The 18,541-nt window shown below is 46.2% G+C and overlaps 1 protein-coding gene across 1 annotated transcript in view; it reads right to left on the reverse strand.

Annotated features, from left to right (window-relative positions):
• The window catches only part of CACNA1B (calcium voltage-gated channel subunit alpha1 B), a 317,072-nt gene that overhangs the window by 17,365 nt on the left and 281,166 nt on the right, over positions 1-18,541 (reverse strand). Inside the window, exons 41-42 of the mRNA XM_067308827.1 lie at positions 11,157-11,253; positions 1,189-1,297 (exon numbers count right to left, since the gene is read on the reverse strand). Of these exons, the coding sequence (XP_067164928.1) occupies positions 1,189-1,297; positions 11,157-11,253 (206 nt within the window). The remainder of the gene's footprint in view (positions 1-1,188; positions 1,298-11,156; positions 11,254-18,541) is intronic.

Below are 18,541 nucleotides of genomic sequence, written 5' to 3' on the forward strand. Positions count from 1 at the left end.
AAACCAGGTCAAGAACTCACAACCCACAGCAGATATAAACCCTAGAAAGAATCCAGCACTATCAACTGAGCTCTATTTTCTGGTTCCCTTTCAGTATGGGTCAAAAAAAAAAACCCAAAAAATCAGAGGAAGTGTATTTTCAGCTGAAAAAGTCTGTCTGAATTGCTGCTGCTGACATGTAACTAGATTCATAAAATAATACTAAAACTAGAATCATAAAATAATACTAACTCTCAGGACTTCAGCATCCTTAGCGATTAGGTTACCATATTTAGTAGTAATCACAGAGGTTATTACTGCAATAAAGTGTTGGCCCTTAAAAACCCAGGCGGTCTTAATTGCATGCTTAAAAATGAGAGTCTCTGATCCTCTGTGTCCCTCTCCAGGGGCGTTCCAATGGCCACAAAACGATGTCTTCCGCCAGCAACACCTACCCAAAGCACAGAGTTTCTATAGCTTATGAGGGAGGTAATTAATACAGAGAGGGTAAAAGACTGGCCTGAAACCACTTAGGAAAAGCACAACATCCTAACACAACCATGCTCTTCACCCATAAGAACACTGTTACCTCCTGTTAGTTTTTAAATCAGATATAAAAGTGCTTTGGCTGGTCATGCCTTGATTCTGACCCCAGCCAGACTGATTAAATAGCGTAATGACCCAGAGAAAAAGTCAGTGTATTTTATTATATCGCAATGTTTAATTGGGAAGTCAAGTATACGCCTGATTAAACACTTAAATAATTAAATTTTATCTCAAGGCAGAATGCAGTTCACAGAGCTCCGAGTGACTGCTTCACTACCAGCAGACAGCAACACTGCAGAGGAAGGGTTTTTTTTCCCTCCTGCTGTCATTGCTAAGAAATAAAGTATGGAAATTATTGTTTCCAATATACAGCAATCTGTACGTGCATGGGGTGCCACAGCTGAGAGCTCCTGAGGTGGCCAAACACAACCCTCCATCTCACCGGCATCCCCCCCGAAGGCAGCGCCGGCCTCGGGACCCCTCTCTGCTGCCCAGCCCTACACCCTGCTATCGCCCTTGGGTATTGCTGGATAGCAGGGTGGGAAGAGGAAAGAGGAGATTTCCGCCTGGGTGAGGGTTCCTGTGGTTTCCAGAGGATTGAGGAGCTCTCACCAGCCTTCAGCCCTCGCTTCCCTCCGCCGCCACCGCCACCTCCCTTCTCACCTGTGGCAAGCTTGATTTCGAGAGCAGTCCGGATCAAGGCCATCAGCGTGGAAGTGAAGTGAACTGTTAAGTCTTCAGGTGAGATCGGCATGTTCATCCGCACCAGGCGCTGAAGAGAGAAACGGAGCTGCTGTGAGCGCTGGTCAAGATTTCTCCCCCCGCCACCCCTTCCCTGAGCCCTTGGTCTTAGAAACGGCCAGAGCACAAATGTTTGCCCTTCTCACGTGCGAACCATTTGTGCACTGGGCTAAAACTCATCTTCCCCATAGAGATGACAAATCCTTTTTTTGGAGCATGCCTGAATTGCAACGTTCGCTTTAGCGGTTAAACAATTGCTTTGCCAGCATTGATACTGCAGTCCTACAAAGATATTTTTTCCAAAGCAAACCAATTTGAACGTCCTCATCCCATCTTAGAGCCCAGTCCCCTGCTCCTAACAGCCTCCAGCTATTTTGCTGCCTGCAACCTCACTACCTTCGGACACGTGGCTGATACCGGCTGTCCCGCTCAGGCCCTTGTGTGGCAGTGCAGAAGCCACTCAGCCTCTCAGGCGAGAGGCACAGCTCTTCTCCATCAAAGCAGCATGCTCAGGAGATAATCCACAAAGCCGGCTCCGCCATTCTTTCCTACATCACTCAGAATTGCCTTCTACATTTTGGCAGTTTGGGTTTGGCACAGTCTGGGTCTGGCTGCTCCTAACTAAAGGTGTGGAATATGCTTTTTATTAAAGACACTTCTGCCACCTATCTCCTTTCCCTGCTGGCCCCTCTGGAGCTCTGAAGGTCTCTTCCTTTCCTTCCAGTCGATGAGCTACACAGCTCCAACCAGGCCATACCCATATGGGAAGGGGCTGGATTAGTGAGAGCAAGATAACAATTAAATCATGACATTAAATCATCCCTCAGGATCACTGTATAGCTTTCCAAGATCTTTAGACTTTTTAGCAACTCCTTTCTCATCACCAGTCAGGGCCATCTCTGATTAGGGCAAATTCATCATTCTTGTAAGTAATGAAGTACCTGAAATTGCACCAAGCACGGCGCTTTGGCAAGCTGCATCTCCCTTATGGTGTTTGGTCCCAGGGCATTTACATGGTGACTAGTAGAAGCACTCTCCAAGCCTGGCTGATAACCTTAGCAACACATTTAAAGGACGGATTTCTTCTTCCTCTTTGGCAATCTAATGACTTCTCAGCTCCTCAGCTTTCAAAATCTGTTTAGAAACTTCCTTAGTCAGAGCCATATCAGACAAGGCTCTGCACTTCCTTTCCTGGAGAGTTCACGCAACCCGAGGAAGTTACTGAGTGCTAATCTGTCTGGGCGGAGGTTTGCAGTAGCCTGTAAAACCAAGTGGCAGCTTTATCCGGGCCCCTTGCTCAGGAGTGAATTTCATCCATGTCTGAAAGCTGCTTAGACTGTAACGCTGATCCCTATCACTAGACAGAAACCTTCTCTTTGTTTAACAACAGCCCAACACGCTGCTAAAGAAATTTAAGCGCATTCAGCAGCAGGCTTAAAATTCACTGAGGCGGTAAGCAGCCACGGCAGAGAGTGCACAGGAAAGGCCACCTCCTGCTTTGGCTCTGGGTGGATTTGCAAAGACACGAGCGGTCAACACCCTGCAAACATTCTTGCCACGCAACCCAGCCGCTACGCCAGTCCCTGTGCTCTCCTAGGCAGACGGGGGGGCACCCTTTTTACTAGGGTGTCTGGGGTGCAGTGTAGCTTAACAGAGATGGTTTAGGGAACATGTTCAGGGTCCCACTCCCTCTTTGCTGGTGCAAGCTGCTGGTCAGGTATAAAAGCAGGGAGCACGTGCTGTGGCCTCTGGTCAGCTCTCATTGCAGCTGGCTGCTCCCATGTTCATCTGCATGAGGGGCTGCTTGCAAAGACCCCCGTAAGAGTGGCCTGTTCTTCCTGCAACCTCAGTACATTCCTAGAATAAACCCGACTTGATGCAGATTTGAATATAATGCCTTGGTCTTATGTCCTTATACTTCACAGCAGGAAAGAAATTATATCAAAATTGGCTTAAGTGGTTTGGCAATCTCTCCTCCGTTCACAGAATGGACTGAACGTCCCATGGGGGCTCCAGGAACATGGAGAAGTGGTTGAGTTTAGGCTTGGCCTAGAGACAATCTGAATAGTAGGCAATGGTAAGGGCTATGAGTACTTTATAGAAATACAGATTTACTGGCCTCACTCTGCACTGGTATAAAGGTGCCTTGTGCAACCCCACTCATTTTCTTTTCTGGCCTGGAGGAAGCTATAATACACACACACACACACACCTGTCTACAGGTAAACAGAATACCTCTGCCCTCAGCTTCCTTCATAAAGGTAACGGGCACTAAATTTGGAGATTGGGCAAGGCTTCTTGTGCCTAAAGTCCTCCTGAAAAGAGAATTAGGGCTTGAAACTCATCTCAGAGCTTCTGAAAAGCGTTTCTCAAAGTCTCTGATCTGACCACTCAAAGGAACTTACAAATCCAAATCCAAACATTAAAAGGTTTGCTGGCTTTAGCCAGTTTTTGCAGGAGAAGGAAAAAACAGTAGATCCAAGAGCAGGGAGCTGTCTGGAGTCTTACTTGGGGGTGAGAGGCAGAGCTGGACATTGCATTCAACACGAGCCCTGACTCCTACTCCTCTACTTTAACTCCAGAAAAGGCCAGATTGATAACCTAAGACTTATTCCTCCTTTCCATTACTGGAGAGTCGCCCTGTTTGGAGCAATCTCTGACATGCTATTTCTCAGAAATCTAAATTGAGCTGCCTTAGGCACTCTGCTGCCCTCAGAGAGGACATTCCTCCTGGTACCTTCTGCCAGCCAAGGAGAAAATGTGCCCCCCAAGCCAACACGGTGGCACTCAGGCGAGAATTTGCCAGGGGGATTTAGCCCTGTCATCAGCACAGATGGGTGCTGCTCATCCCCCCTCACTTAATGCAGTGTGGCAGCTACGCAGACCTGCCATTTCCACCTCCTGCTCCTGGTCCCTCTGGTCACCCTGGGGTGCAAAGCTGGTGTGACGAGGGAAAACCAGCCCTGCTCTTTTCAGACAACTCTAGTTGACTATGGAAGGAGGACAGCTGGTCCGATCACTCACATCCGATCCTCAACTAAGAATTCATCTTTCTGTTAGCTTCATTGGCCTCTGTCTCTAACGCTGCCAGCAGCATTTGTGGCAACAAATGTGCAAAAAGTCTGTTTCTGAGGTGAGCAAACATTCGGATGAGCTGAGAGCTCCTATTTGTATTATTACCCATCTTAGGACTGCATCGCATGCTGCAGGGATAAAAGACTAGTGTCACAATGAACCTTGTTTCCTGAAGGCTATGCCAAACAACTGCAATCTCAAAGAGCCCTCTTAAACATGCCCAGAGGTTATCTCCATGTCTAATATGTCTCTGAGATAGGGAAATCAAAGCCAAGACTTTTCTCCCTTTAAAATTCAATGACAGTATCATACGCTGGCAAGGCCACAAGAATTTTGTCTGTTTGCTCACGTCAAATGGAATGGCATTTCAATTGAGACTTCTGCCCTCAGCACACAAAAAGTTACGGAAAAATTTTTGTAACAGCGTGAGCCCATAGTTACAACTTACTGAAAGAGCCCCAATAAATCCCACTTCAGTGGGAGAGAGAGAATTAAAGAGATGGAGAGAGAAAGAAGATGCATGGAAGTGAAAAACAAGCAGATGGGAAATAATACCTCCCAGGAGAGCTCTATCCTCATGGAAATTAGCACCGAAAACCATTCTGGGACTGAAATGTCCCAGCTTCTCCACTGACTTTCCAATCGGAATTCCCAAAGGACATGGAGGCAGAACACAGGCCCCATCAAAAATACACACAGGAACACTGCATGAAGGCCTTTCCTCCCAATTTTTAATCAAAGTCAAAGGATTCAGAGAGAGCGTTTCCACAGATAACTCTAAGAAGGGGACAAGTGCTTGCAGCTGCGTGTCAAGACCTGCGGCTGGGGCAAGGTGAGCAGAGCAAACCCTATGCGCCTGTGGGAGCACAGCTGGAGCCCACCTGGGAGTGTCTCTCCCAAAACCACGTCCCTCCTAGGCTTGTCACCTCCTCACCCTCAGAGGAACTGCTGCCCTTCACATTGCCCAGTCCATGACAGTTTTTCCACCCCAAAACACAAACTGGTCAGACAGCTCAACCCAGATGCTTTAGCACATCGCGACTGCCACTCTGGTTAAGCCACAACCCCAAGGTGAACGCATCTCCCAGACTGTAACTGGGAACCCTCAGCTCCAGCAGCCGTGCTGGCAGAGGGACAGCATGGCCCAGTCTGGGAGGACAACCCCCTGAAGCAGGATTGCACCCAGAGGTGCAGAGGAGTAAGCCAGATATTGGCACAGACACCTCAGAAGAGTGACTCTGTACCTAAACTTCCTTGGAAATCATCTGGTGCTTTCTCCTGGGGCTAGAAATGCAGCTGAAAAATTGAAAATGCAACCGAAGAAAAAATCTTTTTCTCCCCAAGATTGTATAGAATACAGGGAGGTTTCACCCTTATGGGAAAACAAGTATACCCCACAAAAAAAAAAATAAATAAATAGAGTAGAACATTGCAAAAATGTCAAAACATCTCCTTCCAACATTTGCAGAGCAAGAAGTGTCAATTATTTCAAAGTTACTTTCTAATTTTAAATCTATTTTAATTCATTTACATTTCTATAGGAGCAATTTTAAAGGGAGTGCAATCCAACCAAAATTGTTAAAAATTGTCAAAGTCAAATATTTTGATTGACCTAGATTTACTTTTTGAAAAATTAATCAAGACGTTTTGATTTCCATCCCTAACCGGGATGGAAGATAAAATCTCAACACTTTTCATACACCATGGGCAACGACATGATAAGAACCACCAAGTTCGTTATTTAGCTACTCTGCATATACCCTGTTTAAAGTAAAATTAACATCTCCTCCCCCATACTTTGTGCTCTGATTCTTCTGGCTGAAATCACTCTTCCAGACCACGTCTTAACAGTTCCTGATGCTTTTGAATATGACGCAAGATTTGATTAAAAAAAGAGAGAGAAAGAACCTAATTTGTACAATTGTCCCTTTTTCTAGACCCTGAAGGAAAACGGAAGGGCACGATGCAGACAGCGCAGCACCCGCTGCCTCCCCATCCTAACAACGAGCTTCCTCCTCTTGGGGGCTCTTTGGGATCGCTTGCCACACACGAAGAGGGTTTGGGTGAACTAATAAACTGGGGAGGGGACAGACTGTGCTGAAAGAGAGGTCAAATCCCCACTGCATCCGGGGGCTCAGCAGCAACCTCCTCCTTGCGCTGCTCCTCTTCCTCCTGTTGCCTCCTGCTTAGTCCAAGAGCATTTTGGGGAAAGTGCCCAGTGGCAGCTGGAGCCCTCGCTCCTGCTGCCCAACGCGTGCCGGGGGAACCCGCCTCCTGTGCTGGTTTTAAGCCGGCAGCTTCAGAGGCATCCTCCCTTGAACACCAGCAGAAGACATGAAGGAGGGAGAGGGACGTGCAGAGCGAGGAGAGCTCCTCATGCTTCTGCAGCAAACGCCCCAGAGGCGGCAGCTGCCAGGCTCTCTCTAGTCTCTTAATTAACTCTGTGCACCACAGAAGAGGGAACGAGCAGATAACGAGACAGCAACCAATTACAGCTGGGGTGAGGGAGGCGCTGCTTTTTGCTCCAGTTACTTGTGTGGTCAGGAGGGGTGCAGGCACCCCCAAGCTCCTAACAGTCATTTAATTACAGCTGGGCAAATAAACCAAGGCATAAATAACAAGAAAGCAAACCTTTGTGTCAAATAAACCACAAGCTGGCTTGGCAGAATTGGGACCCTTTCAGTGTTCGGCTTCTGCAGATCTTCTGCTTGAGAAGTTCTGGAGCAAACGGTCATGTGGACGGGGAATGTGTCAGAGAAACGGGGGGAAATTAATCCCGGTGCCAAAGGCCAAGAGAGGATCTATGCAGGGTTTAATATAGGTCTCCTGCTGCCTTCAGCTTGACCCACAAAGTGAGTATTGAACTCAAACACAAATATTTGCACCGCAAATCTTACCCACCAAAACCATTCGTCCAAATGTTAACAGGAAGAGGACCCCAGTGAGCTACAAATACCAGGAAATCTAGCTGGCCCCCCTATGAATTTTAATTATTAAGAATACCCCATCAGCAACACTGGAGCAGCCTCTGGGACCAGAACTGCACCAGGAATAATCTCCAAATGTGAATAAATTCAGGACAAAAGAGTGCTGCTTGCAGAAAAACGAGGCTGAGTTTGGTGAATAAATGATTTGCTATGAATAATTCACCCCGACCTAGTTGTAACGATTCTGCTCCGATTTAACTCTTCTCTTGGCCTCAGAGAAGAGGCAAGCCATCCCTTGCGAGCCCAACAGGGGCGCGGGGCCGGTGCCAGGAAGCGTGGGCTCCGGGTGGCTCTCTGCAGAAGAGGTAGCAAGGCTGGGCAGCTAGCAACTGAACTATCCAAACCTTTACCCAGCCTTCAGCGACCTAGTCCAGATCTTAAAATTCGTTTGGCAGTGTCAGCCAAGGCTGGAGGCAGCCCTGGGAGGCAGCCCAGCTCTGAGATGACTCTCCTATCGCATACCCAGGTAGCTGGTCCACACCAAAAGGGGCTACTGAGGGAGTCAGAGCCCTCCTAAGCCCCGTGAGAAATCACCCTTGAAACAGGGTGGGCAAAGCTGTGCTTGAAGCCCTAGACGGAGCCAAGAGCCACCCTGCAGCCCCCAGCACCACCCTGCGCACCCCGCCGGGAGCCGAACGGCTGCGACTCAGAGATGCAGAAGCGCCCCTGGGGACCTGCTGCCCTTTCCAGTCCCAGAAGAGGCAGGTAAAGAGATGACTCCGGAAAATGATGAGGAAAGGCTTGGGTTACTGCCTTTCCCAATGGGATGCTACTCCTAGGACTCAAACCCCAGGCTCACCAAGCTCCTCCCGCTCCGTGTTGCCGAGTAGACAGGTTTAGCAGTCACGGGCATTTCCCTCTCCTCTTTTCTCTAATGATGCATGGGAAGCTCTGTGACGCAGAGGGACAGACAGACTCCAAAAAGCCACTGCCAGCACCTGACCCCAGCGCCTGCAGCCCTCACTCCCTACCTCCCACTCTGCCCCGGTGCAGCTTTTCCTCCCTCTCTTCACCTGCCTGCGTAGAAGAGATTTTAAAAGTCTTTTTTTGTGGTTGGTGTCCTAATCCCCAGGGGAGGATAGAGCTCTCCTGCCGCCCGAGCAGCGCGACGACCGACGCTGGGAAGGAGACCCACGCATGCACTTGCAGGCAAGCAGCGCGGCACGCGCGCAGCACCCGGCGGAGGCCGGTCCTGCTGACCGAGGAGAACAGTTGAGAAAGGAGAACCAGAAACCAACAGAAAGGAAGAACAGCAGCCTCCGAGGCTGAGCAGAGGGAAAAACCCAAACCAAACAACGGTGTGCAGATATGGAGAAGGCAATACAGACAGGGGAAAAACAGACAAAACCGTTGCAAACAGAGGACTGGGAGAAATATAGTGAAGGGGAAAAAAAAAAAGGGTGGGCACATGGGACAAAAGAGCTTTTGCCAGACAGAACAAGTGAGTTTTTGAAAAATCATTTTAAGAGCAAGAGAGCAGAAATAGTGCAGAGACAAAACACCGGCTGCTAACAGCACTGTCTGGGCTAAGGCTGCAAACTAGGGGAGTCGCTGCCTCCACGCGCACGGAGCTGCACGTTGGCTTTGCTGGGAGGTGTACACAAGACGGCTGGGCTGCAGCATCACTCCCACGTTTCCCAGCCGTGGCTGGGGACAGCAAGAGTGACAGCAGGAGTGGGAGTGGAGGTTAGTCCAACCTGTGGTCTTAAACCACGGGAAAAATTCAGCTCTGGTCTTAGGTCTGTATTTCTGCAGCTCGGGGCTATTCCATGATGTGCAACATGAATCCGATTGCCTCCAAACTCTGAGGAAGTCTGACTTTCAATCCTGGTTTGAGCGGTTTGGCTTAAACCTACCTCTACTTACGGCTCAGTTATGCATGGACACCTTTTAGAGGTTTGTTAGCAGATGGGTAAAAATTAAAGATGGAGAAATCAGGTGTCTGTGCTTAAAAAACACCTCCCTCACAGGTACCTAAGTTCTATGTATTTGTTCTTTTAAGACAGACAAATTAAACTAGATATCAGCTAATCCACGGGGAGAAGACTTAGCGAGTGCAGACTCGGGAAGGCGCATCTTCAATGCCTCTGCCCCGGGAGAGGCTGCCTGCAACAGTTGAAAACGATCAAAGAGAGGCACAGAGATGCCACACTATGAAAACCTTGCTTAAAATGTCAATTTTAACATTTTTTTTCATTTTTTTTTAAATTGCACAAGATTTTGGGGAAAAAAGCACGATGACTTAATGCTTCTGATATACACATGCGACCCCAGGCACAGATCTGGTTGCCCAGCGGCAAACATCTATTGCCTGGCTTTCAGCAGCAACACAGATCCATTTTAAGTCAATGGAAACTAAGAGGTCCTAAATGGAGCCACTGATTTCTTTTAAAGCATCGGGCTTCTGTGTATAATTGTACCTCTCCGTAAATGTAAGTCTATCTATCCATCCCTCTTTAATAGCTAAGATATGGGAGTTTCAAGATTACCACTTTGAGGCAGCCAGGTTTCACAAGGGTATTTGCAATACGGTGGGTGTGAAGAGTTCATAACAGAGATGCTCTTTCAGAGCAGCTGCTATGGTGGCCAAAAACCCACCAAAGGGAACGCAGAAAAGATATCTAACTGGCTAACTTTAAGGTTATGTTTAATTTTCTTTTTATTTTAAATCCTCACACACTACGGAAGGATCTTGCAGGAAGTCTTATCTGAGCCTCTTCTTGCTGCAGCCAAGCACAGGCTGGCAGGCTCAGGCTTAGGCTTAGGCTTAGTTTAAGTCTCATGGCAAAATCTTGCCTTCGGTGAAAAAATGAGCACTACGGGGAGGTTTTTCGTGATCTGGCTCCATTGCAACGCATTGCTCCAAGCGCAGCTCGGGGTACAGTAATGAGGCTCGGTGGTGGCCGCAATGAGGTGAACAGCGAAACACCTGTTGAGTTTGATTCAGGTGGATGCTGACTCACACCAATGCTAAATGCTTGTAATCAATCCCTCCTTCTAAAAGCATGAGGTTCGGTGCTAAAAGCTTCCAAGGAATCGCCCCTGCAAATGCAAATTTCCAAGCGGCATGCAAGTTGTTTAGAGAACAGCTTGGCTCTTCCTGGCAGGATCTGGACCTACTCTGTAATTTTGACTTTGCGCCTGCCTGAGTTTCTACTGCGTTCATCAAGGCAGCGTCTGAAATGCAGCCGCTAACAGGCTTTTGGATATAATGCGTTCCTGCGGTTCAATTAAAAAGTTTTTTCAGAATAAACAGTTTGAGTAATTTCTTCATCTTACCAGCTTAAACGGCTGGAGTTAAAATAATTTCTTTAACAAGTGTATTTAAGGAGCCCTTCTGGTGTTGCCTCTGTTTAATAGCTTGCTAACTCCTACAATGCTGCCTACTCTAATTACTCTGAACTAATTAAGAGGGAAAACCAAACCAATCTACTACTGAAGGGCTAGCGAGAGTGGATAGTCAAAGAGCTGTACAAAGATAAACGAGGGCTGCATCGGCGGGGTAATTTGCACATTAGCACCCTCCCTCCCCCAAGGAGACTAAGTGGAAGCAGAATGATAGCGAGAGAAACATCGAGAGAGATAGCGGAGACACAGCTAGAAAGACAAACGGACGTGCCATAGTTTCAAAGACCAAAAAAAAAAAGAAAAAATAAAAAAGGTTACAAAAAAGCAGAAGACTCAAAATCCCGTCTGCTTAGAAAGCAGATAAAGCACTTAGAAAGAATCCAGGAGAACAACACGAATGTCACAGAAGAACGGCACCCGTTTCAGCCACGGCACAAAAAGCTGGTGGTTTGGCAGGAGTTTCTGGGGCAGTTGGTCTACCTTATAGGCAACGCGAGCAGGGCATTTCTTTCCAAGGCCTAGAGGTGGGGACATGTGTCTCAGCATCTCATACATGTCAGTGTAACTGATGCGCCCGCTTGGAGTCAAAGGGAGAGAGGCAAAAGCAGGAGGACACAGAAATCAAACCAGACCGGAAAAAAAAAGAAAGAAGGAAAAAAAAAGGGGGGAAGGGGGGAGAAGGGAAAAGGGCAACGCAGCAGAGCAAACGAAAAGGAGGAGAGAGAAGGGAAGAGGGGAAAGCAGACAAGAAAACAGATATCCGGTTAATCAGATTTCTCAGGAAAACAGAAACAAAATAAAAAGGTGGCTAAATCGCAAGGTTTCTCCGCTTCCGTTCCTTTGTTTCAGCGCTCAACGTCTCCTCCTCACTGCAGAGAAATCGCGAGGCCACAGTTAACCCTGGATGCGCGGACCCCCGCGGAGGCGGTCAGGAATGATTGATGCCTCCATCCAGGGAAGGGAAGGCGTGTGGGCGTGCTTGGGGCTTGGCTGGCTCTTCGTGGGGGTGGAGGGGGCTTCCCTCCCACCCCAAACCAGGCAATCGGAAAAGGTCATGTTCACCATGCCAGGGAGAGCTGGTAGGCAGAGTTATGGGACAGAGAGAGAGGATACTTCAGTTTTCCTTTAGTGAATAAAGAGCTTAGTTTTCAGTTTAGCCTACAGGCTAAAGGAGAAGTAAAAAACCCACAATTTTCTTTTGTCTTCTCATGAGGACAGACTATGACTGCTCTGACTCCAAGCCAAAGGTGCCGCTCTGCAAACCTCAGCCAGCACTGATTCCTCTCTCAGCCTATATTCGAGTTTGACAAAACCGGAGCCCAGTGCTCAATCTGCAGGAAGGTGGTGGAAAGGGGATTTGGTTTTCCCGTACATTTGATGGGGCCGCACTTTCTTCAAGCCGTACCTACCACCTGTCTCCACCACCAAGGCCAGCTGGCTGTCCTGAGCGTAAGAGGCAACCAGGAATTACAGAGATTTGAGAACTGGCCTTTAGACCTTTTGCCATTATTGATGCTACCTTCAGGGCATGTTGGGGGCAACTGAAATCCTGCCCTGAAAAGCAAGGGAGGCAGAAAAAGCAAGAAACTCTCCTAGTTAATCTTTTTCTAGCTGTACTGAAACTGTGACCACAATTGTGGCAATCTCATTTTGTTTTCCCAACTGGCTGCCTGCTTGTTATATTGTGTAAATCTGTGCTGCCTTTCACCTGAGGAGACCAAAGCATATTACAGAACATCTTTAATTAATGTTAGGTCCCTGGAAAAGCAGGAAAGTATTATCATCTCCACTGTACCAAGAGGAAACCAGGACCTAAGGCACTGATGAAGCACTGTTCTTGCAGCAGGACAGCTACACAACCAGGCGCCTGAACACCAGCCGGTTCTCCTGCCATGGACCTGAATTCCTATGCAAAGCACTGATGCAGAAGAGGATGGGAGAGAGAACTGATCAAGCCAAAAACATCTATTCCCGTCACTAATAACTAACTTCGTTAGAATACCACCCAGATTTTACAGCCCAAAGCTAAGTTAAAGGCTGATGAGACAAAAATTGTAATTACAGCCAGTGACACAATCCTGGCTCCTCTCTTCCGCACCTAAACCCCCACTCGGAGTACAGGGGCTCACTGGCATGCGGTGCCCCTTGAAGCTGCCTTCTTTGCGATACACATTAACTCTCAGCCCTCAATCAGATGTGGAAAACACCAGGGTTTGAGCAAACGGGAAGAGCCGTGGTAGCTCCCTACTTTGAGTATTTCCACTACTCCCTCCTTCATCTTCTCCTTACAAGTTCATGCAACAACAGCAGGAAAATCCCTGCCTGTACCAGGGACCTCACTCATGTCCTGAGCACTCTGCTGAGAGGCATTAGTCTATCTGCACTCAATTCTTTGCAAGATCTGTCCTTAATTCCCCACTTTTGCTCTCAACAACAGTATAGCTTTTCTGGTCCATGAGGCAGGAGGTTTTACTCTATGCATATCCTATCTTACAATCTCAGAGACATAAGCGTTCTTCCCAAGGCAATCTACAGGCTATTGCTGATGCACTGTGGTAGACAGAGATCTCATTCCTTCACCTCTCGCTAGCCTACATGAGCATCCCACTCTGCCGCCCACTTAATTGGTCTCCAGATAAAATGTCTTTTCAGCTCAGGAAAGAGAAGGATTCAAATGTTAGTCATTAAACTGGAGGGGCAGTGCTATGAAGCTAAAAGTAAATGGACTTAAGGCTCCCTAGAAATCTTCAGATGACATTTCTCTCTGCTGCGTATATATAGAAAGAAAGTATTCAGATCCTGGGCTGCTTTTGCCCAACGCTTCCCACCTAGACCACGCAAGATGGAAGCTCTGGAGTTCACCGTCTCATAAAGCTGCCTGTCTCCAGCCAGCTGGGGTGTGGGAGTAGACGGGGAAGAGATGCATTGAGGAGAAAGGAGGCAGTCAGTCAATCATTCCTTCTCACGCAACGGTTTAGTTACATTACAGTTTCTTTTCTGTACCATTTGCAATTGCACTTGGGGTAAAAAGAAACAAAAACACAACTGAAAATGCTGGGGGGAGTCTCCGAAGTTCCAAACCTTGTATGCCACCCTATGAGGGCACTTCTTTCCTAAGCCCAGGGGTGGAGCAATAACACGTAACAAATTGTACATATCCTTATAATGAATCCGGCAACTGGAAAGAAAACATCAGATGTTACGACAGCAAAATCAGAGAGGCATCAGCCTCCCACAGGCAAACAGGCGAGGTTGGAAGGGCAAAACACCCTGGAAAACAAGGTTAGTCAGATAAAAAACGGGTTTGCAATGAAAGCACTTTACCACAGACCGAGAGAGAGAGAGAACTTCCAGCTGCTCAATAAAAGCTATATCCTGAGATTTTCTTCCGTGAAAAGCTTCAGTGTCATATGGAAGATTTTCCAACCACTGCATTTAGTTACCTTTGTCACTCAAGTTTTATTTCTCTGTGCCTGACCATACGCCTACATGACAGCCCCTACTCATTGCCCAGGTGCTGCAACGGCCCAGTGAAACCAGAGCTCACGGCACACAAATAGCCCGAGTATTTACTGGGTTATTACTGGAACTCGAACTATGTAGTTCAAAGAGCCTGGGAACCTCCACTTTCCACTGTTACTAGCTAAGTAACCTCAGCCTGGCTATATTCTGCTGCAGATACAATAAGCAATTCGCTGGAAGCCCAGAAAGAGCCATCTCGCAAGTCGTCTCAGGCCCATCAGCACCGCAAAAATTGAGCCTTCATCACCACTAGCTGAAATCAGACTCCTCGAGGCAGCTTTATGGTCAATCTCATTAACTCGCAACAATATTTTCAGCTAATTTAACGGTAGGATTAAATTCCTTAATCTGTTCTAAGTAACCAAATCATGTACAGCAAGAGCTGGGCTGAACTTCAAAAATGACCTGCAAGGGAAAATGAGATGATTTGGCTTCACTTTGCTTATTTTGGTACATTATGAAAAAAAGGCTGGGATGCGTTGGAATATCTCCTTCAGTAGTACTGCTTTTTAGATACAAAAATTTAAGGTCTATTCAAAACCTTCAAAATCAACTCAAAAATATTAATTTAGAAACAGATAAAATGCAACTGTGCGAGTCTTCACTGCAGGCCTAAATCATAGTTACAAAAAGTATTTATATTATTACTTTAATTGAGTGCAGAAATTTGCAGTTTTGTAAAATCAGTCTGCAGAGAACAGGTATAAGCAGTTCCCTGGGTGCTCTGAGACTCCATGGAGTCTGAGAACTGGCAGATTTACTACATCAGAAGGTCACAGCAGCAAATTATAACCAGCAACAAAAGGGCTTTTTTTTGCAGGTCATTTAAATGTATTTATTTTTACCAGCATCCTGTTAGCTCAGATAGTCACAGAAAAAGTCCTCCTTTGGGTGGCCCTGCCCCTTCTCCTGAATACACCACCAGTACTCCCCCCAGTCACGTAGGAATGAGCAACGAAAATGGGAAGGCAAGACTAACATTTCCAGTATTTCTAAGACGTGTGTTTTGAGGTGGAGGTGAAAGAGATAATGTTCACTTTCTTTATATAGCTTGAACAAATAACAGTGCCTATGAACCCGATTTTCTTTTCTTTCACAATTCATCCTTAAAATCAGTGTTATCACTCCTCAAAGAGAATAAACACAGGTGAGGTTGAAAGCAAGGTTTCCTTTTTTTGGCGCTGCTTTACCCAGCTGCTGGTTATCGCAGTGTCCCGGACCAAACAGTCTGCGGCAGAGTTCTCTCGCTCTCTCTTTCTGCAATGCCTGATGCCGTCTCTAAATCCAGTGATTTAACCATACTTACCCCTGCTGAGCGTGATACATATTTAGAACAGTAACAGTTGCTAGTTGCTTTTTTTTTTTTTTTTTAGTTTTACTTCTGTTTGAATATTTTTCCCCAGAAAACTTTACAGAAAGTTGGATGTTGTAACAAAGAGAAAGGTGTCGCTGAAAACAGGTATGTAAACACACATATATTAAATATATGTTTAAAACACTATTTGCATCGCAACAGTATAACCATACTTGTACTTTTTACTCTTGCATTGTCATTTCCTTTTACATGGGACAGCCAAACAAGAGAGCTCGAGAGAGGGCCTGAGTTAGTGAAATATGGAAGCAGGAATCTGTTCACCTTCACCTAAGCATAACATAACACCACCTGGGAATCCCTTTTCACGTAAACGGTACTGCAGTGATTGTTCATCATTCCCCTGCACGTGTATATACTGGGTTTACAAAGCAAAGCTGAAATGAGACGACTGACTTTGGAGAACACCAGTTTTGATGGACACTTTCTTTCTGGGAGTTTGACCAACTGCTGGAACAAGCAACTGAATAAAAAGTGGATTCTCTAAAGCCCTGTGTCTTCGGATCGAAACGGGGCGTACTGCTGGGAGCGGTACCCAAAGACAAGTTATTAAGCTCCATTCATGGGTAACTATGGGAAATAAAATGTCCAGATCTTCACAGGAGTTCAGACCAAATGATCTAAAGATCTGTTCCGGCCTTAAACTGTAAATGGATTTCAGATTACTTTTAAATTGCGGAAATGTTAGTCCCACTCAGGAAAACACTAATGGTTTCAGCGGAACTATTCACACACGGAAAATCCAGAACATGCACATGGTTTTAGGATTAAGCCTCGAGTATATCATAGTCTTGGCTTGTCCTTTGATTTGCACTTCTGCACCCAGGCACTCTGCCAACATCAGTAGCTTTACACCGGGGCAGAACAGGAACAGGGTTAGAGAAAACCAGATTTAGGATCTTAATCTGCGGCACATTCTGTATTAACAGCTCTGAAAGCGAGAAGGATCTTCCCCAAAGCGCCTCACAAAGTGTAACTCTGAGTCCGGAGTTAACAGAGCGAGCAAAACTCGCTGTAAACTTTCTGCTTCTGCCTCTTGGAAGGTACCTGAACATATAAACATATAAACCCCCTTTAGGTGTATAACTTCTCCCACTGATGCTAATCAGAGCCGAGATTAACTCTTAGGGGGAGAATAGGCATTCCCAAGTTTCCAGTTTCATTGAGATTTTCTAGTGGTAAGAGATAGGATTGGATGTGAAAAAGAGAAGTAGCTATTATTGCATGCCAAATGCCCACAGAGGACTTGTCTGCATTGCAGAACACATGGTAATAAAATCTGCTTAGAGATTACACATTCCCAGAATATGTGCAGTCTGTGTGCATGCTCCTAGTATAGATGGCTTTGAATTAGTTTAAATCACACAAAGTTCAGAGACATGCAGTCATTTTGGAATAGTTTTACATATAAAGTTACTATATTAGTCTAAATCAATTTAAGTGAGATTTTAAAGCAGTTTAATTGCATCCTAGCAGGGAGTTTCAGATCCTGTTGATACATACACTTCCCACATCTATCTCTACTGAAGGGAAACAAAAAAGAGTGGAAAGACTGGAGGAGCTGGAGGCAGCTTCATTACAAATACGGAGTGGATTCATTGCGGAGTAACTCGTGGGAAGGAAGATGGATACAAAATTAGTAGGGGCTTTGAAAAAAGGTCTTCCAACAGGCTATTTCCCCAGCTGCTGAATACCAAGGAAATTACTGTGACCTGGATCTCAGAGCATCTAGAAATGGAAGCAACATGGTCACCAGGACCATTGTAGTGAGGGAGAAAAGCAATATCTTAAAGCCAGTCTTGCTCTAGAAGTGACCAAGCATCACTGGTCAGAGCCATTCCCTTGACCTTCTTATCCCCTAAAATGCCTCCACAGTGGTTCCTGGGTCTGCCATAGCACAGCACCATTCTGCTGCTGCTGCGGCACTTAAGTCCATGGTGTGCAGCTTTCCTTGCTGTTGTTTTTGAACAAGAAAAACAAAGACAAAACAATAAAACCAAACACCTCACTGGCTGTGAGCAAAGCGTTTTCTCCTTTAACGTGCTCATATATCAAGAATGTTTTATCGGAGGCTCACTGAGAACTGAAATGCTTACAAAGGTTAGGCTTATTGGGTTTTCTTATTATTCATTATTTCACACATCTCAGGATTCAGCTGCAAGCTCAAAAGGTAAAAATATTACTTAGAAGCACAAAATTCTCATCTACAAATTGATGCCACTAGAAGGAAAGCTTCCAAGATCAAAACACAGCATTTGGTGAGAAGTGTCTCTTTAAAAATCACATGTTTCAGCAGACCACCATTACTTTAAAAAACATTATGTGACTCCCTGCTGCCTCACAGGTAGGCGAAAGCAAGCGAGGAACTCTGAGCCTGCAGCACTTAACACACCGACGCAAAGCAGCGGGGTAGATTGTCTCCGTTTAAGGGAGACAGAGCACCCTGAAAACATCAGGGGGTTTTTGTGTGGTCTCAGGTCTCTGCCCAGGACTCGTACAACTATTAAAGTGGTTCTCAGCTAGGAGAGAGATGCTGCTTAAGTGAGTGTAGTGAGGCTTAGCCTCCAAGTTAGCTGAACTGCTGCCAGCGGCAAGAGATTCAGCATGTTTTTTTCCTTTAAAGTGGGATGAAGAAACCCAAGGCATTCAAAGCTGCTTTCAGAAATCCTAAACATCTTTTCTACTTGGCCATTCAGCCAAGATCATTTGAATTTACCTTATTCTTTTTCAGCAGGGTGTGCGTGGGCAGGGAGGGGGATTGTGTTTTTCTTTATTGATTTGTTGGTTCTGGTGTCTATTTAAAGGAAATTCCCTTGTAATGACATCAGGTTAATTAAACTCCAGTGCACTGTGAACTGAATTTGGAGCATTTCCCTCCAAAGTTATTTCAAGCTTTGGAATTCTTTTCCTTCTGGAGCTGTATTCACATTATATACAGAAACAGTCTGTTCTTGAGTATTATATCTATATA

The sequence above is a fragment of the Apteryx mantelli genome, chromosome 21 (assembly GCF_036417845.1).
Source record: "Apteryx mantelli isolate bAptMan1 chromosome 21, bAptMan1.hap1, whole genome shotgun sequence".
NCBI classification, from domain to species: domain Eukaryota; kingdom Metazoa; phylum Chordata; class Aves; order Apterygiformes; family Apterygidae; genus Apteryx; species Apteryx mantelli.